This window comes from Gordionus sp. m RMFG-2023, chromosome 1 (genome assembly GCF_954871325.1).
Source record: "Gordionus sp. m RMFG-2023 chromosome 1, tfGorSpeb1-WG-v2, whole genome shotgun sequence".
Classification (NCBI taxonomy): domain Eukaryota; kingdom Metazoa; phylum Nematomorpha; class Gordioida; order Chordodea; family Parachordodidae; genus Gordionus; species Gordionus sp. m RMFG-2023.
The window spans coordinates 5,644,829-5,660,500 of record NC_088775.1 but is presented as its reverse complement, the minus strand read 5'-3'; the positions used below and the strand labels follow the sequence as shown (position 1 = coordinate 5,660,500).

The window sequence follows — 15,672 nt, the reverse complement described above, 5'->3', positions numbered from 1 at the left end:
TTAAGGCTTGACTTGCCTATATAATATAGCTATGTATAACTGATTCCCAATAAGGCAATAAAAAAAACTGAATCGCAAAGATGATAACATTTATATTTATGAAATTATTATTTTTTTAAATTATAACCATAAAATCGTCGCATGAGAATTATTTTATTCAATCTCCCCTTTTGCCAAAAATGACTTATTTTCATAAATTAATTTTTAATTATACCATTTCTATTTAAACTAAAAATTTTTATAAAATAACTAAAATCAAATCCGATACTAGGTTAACAATCCGTTGAAAACGTTTAATTTTTAAAATTGCTCTCCTGTAAAATCATATAATGTGGAAATAGAATATTCTAATTCTCATGCGACTATATGTTTAATTCTATATTTTATATGCGATCTGTTAATTAAACGGCTCAATTTTAGCCGATTTTATATAAAGGGCTAACTCATTAAATCCAAAAAAATATTACCTAAACCTGAAGATCTTGGTTATAGATGGCACAAATGTTTGGACATCTATTAACGAATTTCGAAGACGATATTTTTTCTTGCTAAATTGAAATTGTGTCACCCGGTATAATCAATGGCAAACTTAACTCACCTTACCTTTCGAGAGGGATAATCCATAAATATTTATTATTTGTTTAATTTTTGCTTATCGATTGATTGCAAATACGAACTTCGGATATTTGGTAGGTGTGAAAAATAATTTCATTTTCAATATTATTATTTTTTATTTAATAGAGAAGATTGTATAATTGTTTGCTACAAAATTATGAATATTTAATCATAGCATGGAACCATCGAAATAGAAGATGAATCTTATTTGATTAGAGGTAGTCATGTTGATAGAGATCGGAAAAATTTGTATCATTTAAAACGACTAACCAAGACTCATAATGTATTACACAATGATTTCAAAGATTATATAGAGATAGACAACAAGACAAAAGGTTTAACAAATTGTATATGCGCATTTTACTATTTGTAAACGGATGAATATTTTAATTCCTTCTTTTACTATTCAATATTTAAGAGTAATATCTCAGGAAATTAACCATAGTTAGGCCGGGCTCCTCTGGTCGGAAGGGAGTTCTTTTCCCCAAATTTACTGGATACATTATTTTGAATTAAATTTTTTAATAAAAAAAATAAATGTAAAAATTTTAACTTACATCGAATTGGAAAAATATTGTCTTCTTTAGTTCCAATCTCAAATAAAATAAAATTCTTTAACTTTCATATCATATTTTAGTTTAAATCAAGGTTATTACATATCAAATCAACCAATAACGAAATTTTAAAAAATGAAAAAATAAAGAATATATTTTCATAAGGTTAAATCAAGTGGATGAGATATATTATACATTTCATCAATTCGATTAAGTTACTTGACATTTAAATATTTATTTGTAATGAATTAGCCAACAAATCATTCAAAAAGGCCAAAAGTTTTAGTCCCTCTCTTAATGGTCCTTATTATGTGGAGGCTATGTTTTACGTAGATCCCCTAAATATGCCGATGACATATGAAGAGTTAATTTCAGCCGCTATTCAAGTAAAATTCCATTATTATTATATCATTTTTTTATCCTTTAATTCATGAATATTGAGAAATGAGCATCAACAAGCTATCCTAGGTATACGTTGGGATTTCACAAGAAAAATACATTTTAGATATTTATCTATTTGATTTTTACAATAAAATATCGCAGTTTTATTTTTATTAACCCAAATTTGTTTTGCTCTTAATGGCTCAATAGGTTCCATTACCTTATATAATATTTTTATTTGTTTTTCATTTTGTGAATTAATTCTTTTAGAACCTTAACTTTTTTTCTTATTTCTTTGAGTAACGTCACATTTTTTTCATTTAGCAAGGTAATATGTTTCCTTTTTCACAAAGTAACCCCGGTAATGTTAAAACGTTCCTTTATTAAAGCTTAACGAAGTAACGCGTTTTTTTTTTTGAAGTAACGTTTAGAGTAAAATAATTAATTTTCATTTTAATTAACTACTATTTTTCTATATATTTTTTTATAGGTTGATTACATTTTAAGGGATCCTACATTTCAAAGAGAAGCCCATTTTATTCTCAGAGGAATTAAACCATATGTAAATTGCTAATTTTAAGATTTCATAATTTATTTTATATATTTATTTTCTTAGATTGGACCTGATATTAGATAAGAAGATGATCTTGATATATTTTGCCAATACACTGCCAACGCTCGTGCTAACAAGGATGAAGATGTTTCTTACTTGATTTCGGCGTATAATTAATTTGAATTTTTTGTTTAGCACTTTAGAAAGAATTTTTTTTATAGACAGTTTATTGCTCAAAGACACATTGTATTTATTTTTTAAAAATCAGAGTTTAAAAAAATATCTAAAGAAAAAATTTTGAGCAAAAATCTTTGAATTTATTTGTATATATATTATTATAAACTATATGGTGATTTCCAATTGGCAGTGTCATTAGTTTTGTTTTTTTTAACAATTTAACATTTGTTTAAAATGTCGAAACTTATTTATTTCATCACATCACACCTCTAAATTCTGGTCTCGGGGACAATCTTCAGCTTAATAAATACAATGAACAGAAGAAAGAAAAGTTTCTTCATTATCATTTAGAATCGCTGTATTAAACTTTTACTGTGGTATTTTATAAATATATTACTTCTAGAGATTGAAACCGAAATCCCCTAAGAAACAGAGAAAATCTAGGAAGTGAATCTAGGTCTTCAAATAGGAAACAGAAGTTATTTAAAAAATATTTCAGAACCGTTTACTTATCAACACAGCGCAACCAGAACCTAATCCCTTAAAATTATCACCAAAACAACTTGTTTTTTAAAAAAATATATATTTAGAATTGAAACAAGAATATTTTTTTAAAAGTCTTCAGGTTTTTCAAACTTGGATTATATGGTAAAGTTTGAAATGAATATTATAATATAATACTAGTTTAAAAACGATGTCAGTCCAAGTTTTATTAAGCTTACTTTTCAATATTACGGAATCCTGAAGATTTTGCTCTTAGAATGATACAAAGGTCTAGACATCATTACCTATATCTCGAGACTTGGGCTATATTTTTCTGGTTAAAGTATTGAGTTAGTTGTTTTTAAAAAATCGAAAACATTAAATAGAACTATTCAATGTAATCAAATAATTTATTATTCGTATTGTGGTATAATTAAGGAATAGTAATCATTGGATTCCCTCAAAGGAATCGAATAGGGCTAATTAAAAAATGGTGAAGATAAATATTGATTTACATTAGGTTCTAAAAAAAATGTGCCTACATTCAAATTTTGCATCGCGCATCGCATCGTATGTTGTTTGATAATATAATATTTCACTTGAGCCCAAAATTTTTTTAAAAACTCAATTTTTTTTAATTAAAAGAGTCCTTATGTAGGGCAAGAGTATAGATTAATATATCAGTTTCATTTCTTTAATACCTGGGTTCGAGTCCCTGCTTGGAAATTTTTTTTTCAATTTTCATTAATTTTTTTATGAAAGTTGGCGAAGGATGAGTAGGATGCATAAGTTATGTAGCGGAGATGGGCGAAGTCTATAGCTTAATTTCAAAAAATTTATGTCACAAGTCATATTGTAATTTTATTTATAACATTGTGGCATTTCGAATATTTTCTTTCCAAGACAATCTATCAAATAATAAGTATAAATAATATTTAATTTTGTTTTCCTTTACATTTTATATATTTCTTCATTTTTAAAAAAATTTTTTAAATACGATTTAGAAACTGGAATGAAGACGGTATAACTATCGGTATTCAATAAATATATAATATTTTACCACCTAAAGTCTTATTTAAACTTCTAATTGTTTAGTATCATTTTAAAAACTTGTTTTTACTGTTACGAATGAACTGATTTTTTAAGGAAAAATATTTAAATAAATTTAAATTTCTACTATACATATCTCATGCTACAATTTAATCATTAAAATTATTTTATATAATATATATTTTTGTAAATTTTTAATTATCAATCATAAATTTTTTATACGTATTTTGAATTATTTTTCTTATAAATTATTTTATACATAGTTTGCAAGTTATTTTAAACTATATAATAATATCCAAATAAATCATTCTCAAATAAATAAAAATGATAATATGACTTTTTTTTGTTATACAAGATAGGCTTTCAAGGCATTCAGCAATTAATTAACTATTAGCCGTTCTCTTACCAGGGCCCGAATACCAAACATCCTGGAGCCTACAAATTTATCATTAGATGATGGCTTAAGACCAGATGGCTTAACTTCCGTGCCTTGGTCTTTAGGGAAATCCTTAATTTGGGACTTCACATGTGTATCTTCTTTCCCAAAAAATTTAAATTCTAATCCGGTTGATATAGCCGAGAAAAAAAAAACAATGAAATATTCCAAATTCACAAATTATATTTTTTTACCGATCGTTATCTCTTCCCTTGGACATATGCCAAGCGGAACTTTAAAGTTATTAAAAAATATAGGTGATAAGATAAGAGCCCTTACATCATAACCTAAATAATACTATTTTCTAAAACAAAATCTACAAATAACTATTTTAAAATATAACTATTCATGTTTTTTGGGAACTTGTAGTCCCACCTCCGTTTTTATAAAATAATGTTTTATTTTATTTTATATTTGATATGATAATATAGTTATTATTATTTTGAAATAAAAAAACTTACACTCTCAAAAAGAAAGAAAGAAAAAAATTATGAACTAAAAGAGGGATAAAGAAGTGTTTCAAAGACTGAGTATTCCGGACATTATTAACCTTCTAATAAATATTTTATTAAAAAATTTAATTTTTATAAGATTTATTTTCTTTTTTCCTGTTTTATCACTGTTTCTCTAGTATTTTATGTTTGAAAAAAATTATTTTTAATATCCTTCCTTATTTTACATAATTTAAAATGATACGCGTAATATTTCTTATGGTACAATTACAAGTTTAAAAAGTTAAAACTTTAACTTCCAAAATATAATAAAATATCGTAATAAGGCTAGATATTTGAATTTCTAGCTTTTTACACCTTAATCTTTTTTTTTTCAAAATAAATGCTAGTGTATTTTATATTTTCATAGGTTTAGCACCAAGAGAAGGTATATGCGCCAAAAAGTTGTTCTTTAATTCATCCATCGGATACCGAAACAGCAATAACCATTGCACATGAAACGGGCCATTTGTAATTAAAATTAATATTTATTTATAACATGCATTTATTAAGAACTCTAAAAATAAATTGAAATATAATAAATATGAGAAATTGAAAGATTGAAAGTTTGAAAGATTGCCATATAAGCAAGAATAACATTTTTATAAAAGTTTAAAAACAATGTTAGATAGTGTTGTTAAACTACTCGATTTGAGTCGACTTTAAAAAACAGCTAATTCAACATTTTAACCAGGGAAATATTGCCTAAGCTTCGAGATTTCGCTAATAGATTTCCAAATATTTGGGTCTTCTATGAGCCAAATCTTCAGGCCATAATAATTTTCTGGGTATAATATTGAGTTAGAAACTTTTAAAGTTCAGCTGAAATCGAGCTGTTTAACAATTAGTTAAGATATTATAATAATGCAAATTAACTTTAGCATTAATAATTTTTAAACAATCTAAAGGTTTGGAGCGAAACATGATTATGAAAATAGTGCGATTCATTATCTCTAGGTAGTATAATGCATTATGATTCAACATACCCAAGAAAATATCAATGGTCTAGTTGCAGTGTTCAAGATATAGATAATTATTTAGGGTAAATTATGTAATCTTATATTATTTGTCTCCATCTCAGCTATTGCGTAGAGGTCTTTATTTAGACCATTAGAGCTTACAATTTAAAAAATATATATAGTGTTATGATATAATTCATATTTAAATAGAATTTTATAATTAAAAATCTAGATATGAGGGTAAATGCTTAGAAAATGCGGATAGTTATCGTGAAGCTCCCTCCTTTTTTGTTTCACAATTAGATCTACATAAAGCTTGTCGTTCCTGGGGTCTCGATTTGGACCTTAAAAACGTAACATAAAAAATATAATCTATTGTCATGTCCTGCAGATCTCAAAATTTTAGTTCGTCCCGCTAAAATAGTCGAATGGGGGGAGGGTATAGGACGTAAAAAATTTGACATGGGATAAATAAATATCTTTTGATTATAAATTATTTAGTATAAGCGCAGGTATAGGTCTTAGAGGGCTCTAATTTGTAAATTTTTTGTAAATAAAACTCAATATGTGTATTAATGAAAAATTAACATATCATTTGATTGCATTGATAGTACTCTTAAAGTTGGATTTAGTCTGGAGGGGGTGGGTTATAATATAAAAATTGAATATGGGTATTAAATGAAAGATATATTAATTATCATATATGGGTATATCTAGGATTTAAGAAGTCAGGCTAGTTTTTTATAGAGGGATATTAAATAAAAGATAATTATATCTTTCGACTGCCTTATTATATAGACATAACTCTAAGTAAACGGGTCTAGGTCTTAGGAGGTCGAAAATTTTTTTAAAAATTTTTATAAGAAAAGTTTAGTATGGCTGTGTAACTCATACTTGTGATGAGAGAATTTATAATATCATAAAGTCATTTTAAGCTAATTGTTGATTAAAAATTAGTGGCAAAACTCAAATAACATAATCTTTAAAATCAACTTCCCTATTTATTACCATAATTATCAATAAAAAAATGTACCATTTTAAAAAATGATTAAAAATGATGAAAGGCATGCGACATCTTATTTTTTATCTACAATTCAAAATAGATTATAAAATATTTACTGATTGTTATTACATTCTTTTTCGATCACCAGAGTAGCTGCACTGATTTAAAATGTACTGCTATTGGAAGGTTTGATCGCGACTTACCGCAACTCTTAGATTTCCTGCCTTGTAATCAATTGAGCAATAATTTATCGAGTTCCCAAACTGGAGTAGTATATTTATATATTATTATTTTTTTTTCTTCTTTATAATATTTTATTACAGAATATAAAATATAGTCACTAATCCTCATTACCGGTATATTGATGGATTAGTCAATTCCGGTTTACAGTCAACTGATAACAGATGCAAAAATTATAATATCAAATAACCCTACTATGTATAAAGAATCAGAGGAAATCCAATAAAAATGTGCGAAATGGAATTAATAAAATATATAAATTCGTATAATTTTTAGACAAGTTGACATTACACGAATTATTTTGTATTGCCAAAACATATCCTTACCGTATATTTTACTTGTCACTAGAATTCGATTATAAAACATTGCGACAATAAATTGCCTCCATCTTAATTGATAATTTCAAACAAAATAAAGATTTTGATTTTTTGAGGGATACTTAGATATGAATAAATTATCTTTTAAAATATTACTATATTTTAGAAAAAATCAAATTCTCTAAATATCCGTTACAATTTATAACAGATTATTGATTATTAAATTTGTAAGTATTAGTATCATTAGCTACTGATGGCTGTGGACTAGTAAGTTCATGAGCCTGCTATTGTTTAATTAAAGATGGAAGACTGTACTCGCCTTGTTATTTTGATTATAGCATTCTATGCCTTGTCTTTCTTAATGCCCTACCTTAACCTTCAGTGCAAATTAAACATTGTTGTCATATTTTTGATAAATTTTAATTATTTTAAAATAGTTTTATCTAATTTGTTTATTAAATAGCAAGTCGAATGCGTATTAGAATTACATTAAAAATATTTGTCTAAGGGTGATAATTATATTTGCTGCTAATTAACTTTATTAAATGTAATACAAGGGTTAAATCTACTGACATCATATTTATATTTTCGATAAAGGCCAAGCATTTCATATAGTAAATGTCTTTTATATTCTATTTTCTTTTTAAATATACAAAAGATATGCTACAAGGGAAACTGCATTTTAAAAAAAAGATTGCAAGAAAAGGCCGGTTCATGGAGTTCTTGGTCGTCTTGGTCAAAATGCCGAGGAGATGATACAATAGGTTTTGCCAAGAGGACTAGAAAGTGCAACAATCCACGGTATTAATAGAATTAATTGAAATCAACTTTATATATATATAAATACAATGTTGATTACATCAGAAATGAAATATTGTGGATATATATGGATCAAATATAAGAGGTAGATATGGTATATCAAATAACTAGGAATATTCATGTTTGATTTAATCAATTTTTATGTATAATATTCAGTGTGTTAAAATTTGAATTAAATTTTGTACCCCGTTATCACCAATTTATCGTCCTTTATATATGATATTAATTTAATATGAAATAAAAACAATCATTTTAAAGTATTAATCATCTTAACAGTCGCTCGCAGTGTTAATAAAATTATATAACTATTAAATTAAACAATCATAGGTTATACTTTATGGTAAAATTGAGATTCCTTTTTTAAAATATGCTCATTTCTTATATTTTTAAAAATTATATATATTTAACATGTAAACTATTTGTAAAATAAAATTTATATAAAAACTATATTAAATAATAATAATTAAACATTTAATTAGGTATGATCAACGGGGCTTATAGACCCATGTATGGATATGCAATTAGATTTTATTTTTGGTTTTTTTATTATTGTTAAAAAAGTGACATATCAACAATAAACTTTAGAGAAGACCTGACCATTTTTTATTATTTTAAACAGTGGTGTAGCTAGAAATTTTCCTTAGAGGGGGTCCATACATATAAAAGCCTGGGGGGCTTCACCCCCCAGACCCCCTTGGGTCTTCGGCTTGGTTTATCTTACAAATCATAACCATATTTTCGATAATATATAATAATTATATTTTTAAATGCATCAATAATATGTTATTATAATTTAGTAGATTATTCTTGATGATTTTATAATAATACTATCCAGAATAATTTCAATAGTAATATAATATCCTCAAACATCAAAACCAGAAAAATATAAAATGGTATTTATTTGATATAAAGTCACTTATAAGTTTGAACATATATTCTAAAAAAAAATTTTGCTTTGTGAGAGGTCTAAACCCGAACACTACCCCCCGTAGCTACACCACTGATTTTAACATATAAATGATTGGAATAAGGAAAGGTAGACTTGGGCTTCTATTTATTTTATAGAATCTTACTGGAAATCCAAAATTATTCCCTTTTATATTAAAACGCATTTCACAATCATGTGAGTTACGAATCTTGGATAAAATCATTCAGTTTATGAACATATCCTAAACTAGTTACCTGCAAATTATTATGAATTATCAAAAAGATTGATAAAGTATCCAACAAAAAGTTAGAATATTACTGTCAGGAAATCTTTACATAAATCAGGGAATTTTACGTTAATAATTTATTTAGTGACCTTATACTCTATACTCCTCAACATAGATTTAGATATAGAGGATGTTCAAAAACTTCGTATTTCAATTATATATCCAAACTATTTTTTATATACTTCATCGAATAACAATTTGCTAGAATGATAGGAACTAAATGAAGAATTGAATACATAATATTACCCATATAAACTATTCATTTATAATAAAATATATAAGTATGCTGCTAATTTTTAAAATGAACTAAATTTCTATTTTAACTTACATTATTATCTTATATTTCTAAGGCCGAAGTTTGGGGGACGCTACTGTCAAGGTGCCAAAATAGAATATAAAGTCTGCGAATATGCGGTAATATTTAGCCAGTATTTTATATTTTATTTAATAAATTTTTTCTATTTTATTATAGTTTAGCAGAAATAATAAAAAAAATCAAGCTCTGTGTACGAGGTATGATAATTCTTCAATTTATACAGATTATGGTATATTATTGTTATTATTATGATCATCTAAATTTCAATTTCTTTTTATGTTTTACTAACTGTTTATATAATAATAAATTCATAATATAGCTGATCAACCATGTTCTTTATTGTTATGTTAAGCACAGCAATATTTATATAAATATTGGGAAAGCTGTAGATGGAACAATTGCTAGAATGGAAAATTCTTTATATATGTGTTTAAACGGCGCTATTATTGTTAGTTAAATTTGATTTTGACTTTATTTTGATAAATATAATATATACAAATCAATATTGATTATTTTATTTCATAACAATTTTATTACGAATATTTTTTTTCCATATTAATTAATTTTTTCATGCCTAATATGTATTTATTTCAAAAATGAGTATTTATAATATCTTTTGTTGGACGTTACTAATAGCAAATGGTACATTAATATGTAATTTGCCAATATTGATAATAAAAATTTATGATTTATAACTTGTTTTCCGTTCAATTGTTTCTTTATTTGATAAAATGTAACACTAATATAATATAATATATTACAAAAAAAAAGGAAAAGCATATAACTATTTTTTTCTAAGACAAATTTAATAAAAGAAATAATTATAAAATTATAATTTAGTAAAATAAAAGGTTAAGATTTTTAAAAAAACACATCTAAAATATAAAAATAGTAAAGAGTAGAAGGTTAAATAAGGAAAGAAAGTGTAATAAGACATGGAATATTATCCGATAGAAGAGATAAAACATAGGGAGAACGTATAATCGCGTTGTAAAAAAGAGATTTTTAAGGTTGATTAATCTTTTAGCGAATTCGCCTCCTCAATTCTTTAAAAAGGCATTAAGCTTTACTGCCGAAAGTGGTAAGAAAGGAGGTAGCAGGCGACGTCACGAATAAGTACTTAGGATTGGGGAGCTATATATGGTGATTTTCTGGGTTTCAGAGAGGACGAGAGTAGTGACGTTTTGGGTGGATAGTGCAATTTGATCAATGCATATGAAGTTCCAAAAAAAAAACTTGCCTATGGATTTAAGTTCGCGCACACATTTACCTTTTAGGATATTTGATTTTTTCAAAATGTTGATATTAGCAAAGGAAATCACAAATAAGATATATTTTAAAACTTTGATAATAATAAGCATGCATTTTATAATTTAAAAAATATTATATTAACATTAATTATACTTTTTATTTAAGAAATATAAAATAATTTTTTAAATTTGATGTAACACCTATAATTCCTTGGAGAATTTTTGTGTCAATTATAAGCTAATATATTTTTTAGAGATTTCGATATTTTGATATTACAAATATTAATTGCAAATTTATTTTTATTAGCATATAGGTTGTGATAACCAATTATCGTCGACGGCTAAATTTTACAAATGTGGAACGTATAAAGGGAATAATTCTCAATGTGTTCCATTTGAAAAGAAGAAAAATTGATAACTTTAACTAATGGTAAGACACTATTTTCAATATTTTTAAAACGAATCAATAAAAGCATTTTTTCCCAGTTACAATTTTTTCCTTTATTATCACCTCTTTCTCCTTACCTTCACTTTAAATATCTAGTTATATCTCATTGAATTGCTTTATTTATAAAAATTATTTTTGATGTTTGAATTTCTATCATGCTTATTATTATTATTATTTTTCTAATTCATTTATTCTAAAGCCCTTAAGTATAAATATTATATTTAAACATTTATAAAAATAGTTTGTTTTTTAATAAATTTGTCCGTTAATGGTCCTGATATAATATAATATTTTTTACTTGTTTAATTATAATAATTATTAGGATGATTACATATATACAGATATGACTGATATTGCAAATTTGGATCATAACATAAGTGTTTTATATTTTAAACTCAAGCTGAAATATTATAGAAGATTAATCGGACCCGGAAGTAGTATTGGTAAAATATTCTTTTTTCTAGTTGAATTCCTCATTTATAATTTTTTTAATGGGTATTTTTTTAATTGGTTTTTTAGATAACCTACTATTTTATTTTAAACTATATTTTCTGAAAGTTTTCATGCATTTTTATTAAATAATTTTCAAGGTATTAACTAAAAACATTTTTTGGAATCAAAAATAGTATATTTTAGCACGTAAATTATTTTTTAAACATTATTATTTTTGAAAATAGGTTTACATTAATGTAATTATATAAAATTTTTGATAATATCATGTTTCAAAAAATAATATATTATCATAATAAAAATGCGAAATATTGTATTTAATATTATTCTTTTTATAAATATTCACATTAATCTTTTATTTAATATTATTAATTTATTCGAAATAAATAGTCTTAACCCGAAATGGAAAGAAATTCATGGGAACTCAGATAAAGAAGCTTACTGATATAACCTATAAAATATATAGAGGTAACGAAATCATAAGTTCGGAAAAATTATCGGGTCCCATAATTATACAGGTTATTTATTTTATATTAGATATTTTATTACAACTAATTCAAAAAAGTCTATTATGTTAATATGAGAGATTACTGTAGGATTGATCATAAAAACAAATTTTTTTTGTTATCTTCGTATTTAACATTAGAAAGGTTGACAACTTCTCTATTTAAAATATTGTTAATTAATATCCAAAAAAATCATTTAATTTTCCACCTTTGATAATACAACTAACATTATTACAGGTTTAAAAATTTAAAAATAAATTGAAATGGCAAAAAAAATATTTAGTTATCAGAGTAAATTAAATAATATTTTTGGCTATAATGAAAGGATAGTATTATTATAATATGATACATGAATCTATTCCAGAATTTTCCTAAAGATGGGTTAGGTCTAAACTCCCTTCCTATTAAATATATTTGTGGGCGCCTTAGACAAGGTATTTATACATATTTGATCGGGTTAAATTTATCTATAACATATTTAAAACTTGATAGAGGACTCTATCCACCCCCCCTCTCCCAATTCTTTCTTCTCCTTGTAGAAAATCCTTATGACTAATGAATATTATATATTAATATTATTTAAAAAATATATCATATTATATGACAGATAAAAAAGAATATTCAATTGTATATCACTGTGGATTATAAATTGAAATACGCTATTCCAAAAAAATTAATTTATTCTAAGCTTATTAACTGACTTTATCAATTAAATTAATTTATTCATTATTTGCAAATATCTTATGGGTATGCACATATTCTATAGTTTATATAATTATAATATATTATATATAATTTTTGCATTTCGTAAAAAAATAAAATGGTTTGTTATGTTATTATTTTACATGTTAATTGCAATGCTATTTGCTAGAAATATAAACTTAAACATATTTAAGCTTAAGAGAGAAGACTAAAATATGTAAGAATTTAATAGTTATATATTATTATTTTATTTTTTCTATTTGAAAATAAATGAGGAATATTTAATTTTTAAACATATCAATAAGATATTTTATATTTTATCTTCAAACAATTTTCCTGGGTTTTGTAAATATGATTTTATTAATTTAATAATTTTTGATCATTCCGTGAATTAGACATCACAAAATGGCAGATCATTATATCCTATCTATGTCCTTAGAATAGGCCTTTTTTATTTGTGATGTGCTAAAAATAAAAGGCAGGGTGCAATTATGAGGAGTTATGAAGTAAGAGCAAATATAGGAAATTCATGATGATGAGCCAGAATTAAAATATTAATTTTAAGATCGCGTTATATTTTAGGTAAAACCTGCCTTCTTGGATAATCTGTTTTTCAGAGATAGTTTAGATACTTTATATAAAGACTAGTCGATTTCTCTTGATATAAAGGAGTGACCACTGTAAAAGTATTGTTAAATAAGGAATAATAATCATATTTAAATCTCAAGTTAATCTTTATGTATAGATAAAATATTTCTAAAAAAAAACAATAAATAACTCTGTGTAGAATATAGAAAATGGTATTAAATACTTGGCTGAAATTGCCGATCTTCTTTATAAGATTGTCAACAAAGAAAAATGGGCTTGGAACCTAGAACACTCTAAAAGTGTTAATGATCTTAAGAAGTTGATTAGTCTTCCACCTGATTTGACATATTTTAACCCTGAATTACCTATAGGGATAGCCACTGACGCATCGAAATGTGGTTTAGGAGCTGTACTATTTCATATTGAAAAAGATGGTAAAGAAAAACCTATAGCTTTCGCTTCAAGAACTTTATTAAAATCTGAAATGAACTATACCAATATTGAGCGTGAGGCTCTCGCTATTATGTTCGCTATAAAGAGGTTCCAGGAATATTTAATCGGCACAAAACTTACAATCATTACTGACCATAAACCTCTAGTTCACATCTTTATCAAGGGTCTTAAGGATAATAGCACCATGTCCTTAAGACTCCAGAAGTGGAATATTACATTAGGAGGATATGATTTTAATATAAAGTATAAAGCCGGTAAATATAATGTTGTTCCTGATTGTCTCTCAAGATTACCACAAGAATGCCATGATGAAACTATTGAAAATATAACTATAATAAATGAGTATGGGGATTTACCTATTAATTTTAATCAAATTCGAGATGAAACTTTGAAAGATATGGAATTAAAACAAGTCATAAATGATATTAAAAACAACATGCCTATAATGAATAATATTTATTAAAACATTGAATTGGAATAAATATAATTAAGGATTGCCTTTACAAAAGCAACAGAATCATAATTCCGTCTTCTATGAGAAAAAATATACTTCAGTCATTACATGAAGGTCACTTGGGAGCAGGAAAAATCAAATCCTTAGCCAAAGATTATATGTGGTGGCCTGGTACGGCTCACATTTGTTATCAGTATAAATTAGTTGGAAGAAAACTGAAATATATAAGGTCCTTACAAAAGCGGCAGACAAAAAAAGTTATAATTTTTTCGCAACTAGTGTTGTTAAATAGCTCGTTTTGAGCCGATTTTATAAAAGCCCAAACTTAATATTTTAAAGATATATTAGGCAAACATAAAGATTTATAGATGACAGAAATTGTAAACACTTATTAACAAATTCTCAAGGATTAGGGAAAATTTCTCTGGCTAAAATATTGAGCTAGTCGTTTTTAAAAAATAGACTCAAATCGAGCCGTTTAACAACATTATTCGATACATATGAAAATAACGAGAATATCCAAAATAGAGAAAATATTGCCATGACTCATAAAAAATTTAAAATTAGTGGTCATTAGAGCTATCACCAATGTATATGACCCAAATTCTCTTAGCTTTTACCTAATATTATTTTAGAATTTGTTTTAGTAAAAGATTGAGAAATAAATGTAGTTATATGGATAATAAAAATCAATTTTTTTTTACATTATTAGGATAGACTTTATTTAATAAATTAATTCTGATTAAAATATGTATCATTTCTTCGAACAAATTATTGTATTGCAGAAATAGTGTTGCAAATAACACGTGACGGGAAGTGTACTGTAAGTATAAACTTGTCAAAATACCGAATCCTTGTTAAAACAAATGGTCTTTTTTTTCTTAAATGATCAGCTTTTGATAAAAATAAAATTTTAAAGCAAAATATCATACTTGTAAACAAATACAAATATTTAATAAATTATTAATGGCCCAGTATAAAATAATGTGTTTAAAGTCTATAAATGTTTAATGTCTAGGTGGTAAGGAACGAATATCAACCCTATCAACTTGTATAGGCGATATAATCAAAATTATGTTAAGAGCATCGAATGCTTAGTGCCTAATCGACTTGGACACTCATTTTTTTCAAGATGACTCAACTAGTTGATCATTTCTTTGCGACTGTCCCCCGTTTTTATCGTATCCGAGCTGGAGTGTTCCATCAATTCTAA

General features: G+C 25.4%; 1 protein-coding gene across 3 annotated transcripts; it reads left to right on the top strand.

The window, feature by feature from the left end:
* Positions 1-900: 900 nt before the first annotated feature.
* LOC135932023 (A disintegrin and metalloproteinase with thrombospondin motifs 17-like) lies at positions 901-11,264 on the top strand. Of its 3 annotated transcripts, none has more exons than XM_065469363.1 (13): positions 901-950; positions 1,422-1,555; positions 2,041-2,112; positions 2,167-2,270; positions 3,768-3,796; positions 5,111-5,211; positions 5,649-5,782; positions 5,932-6,052; positions 6,851-6,970; positions 7,918-8,060; positions 9,643-9,706; positions 9,765-9,805; positions 11,166-11,264. In XM_065469363.1, the coding sequence occupies exons 7-13, from the start codon at positions 5,706-5,708 to the stop codon at positions 11,170-11,172; spliced, it is 573 nt and encodes a 190-aa protein (XP_065325435.1). In that variant the 5' UTR covers positions 901-950; positions 1,422-1,555; positions 2,041-2,112; positions 2,167-2,270; positions 3,768-3,796; positions 5,111-5,211; positions 5,649-5,705; the 3' UTR covers positions 11,173-11,264. The 3 variants fall into 3 exon arrangements, with proteins under 3 accessions (XP_065325435.1, XP_065325434.1, XP_065325436.1); XM_065469362.1 differs by having other exon boundaries at positions 9,643-9,720; positions 11,166-11,217; XM_065469364.1 differs by lacking the exon at positions 11,166-11,264 and adding an exon at positions 9,928-10,004.
* The last annotated feature ends 4,408 nt before the right edge of the window (positions 11,265-15,672 follow it).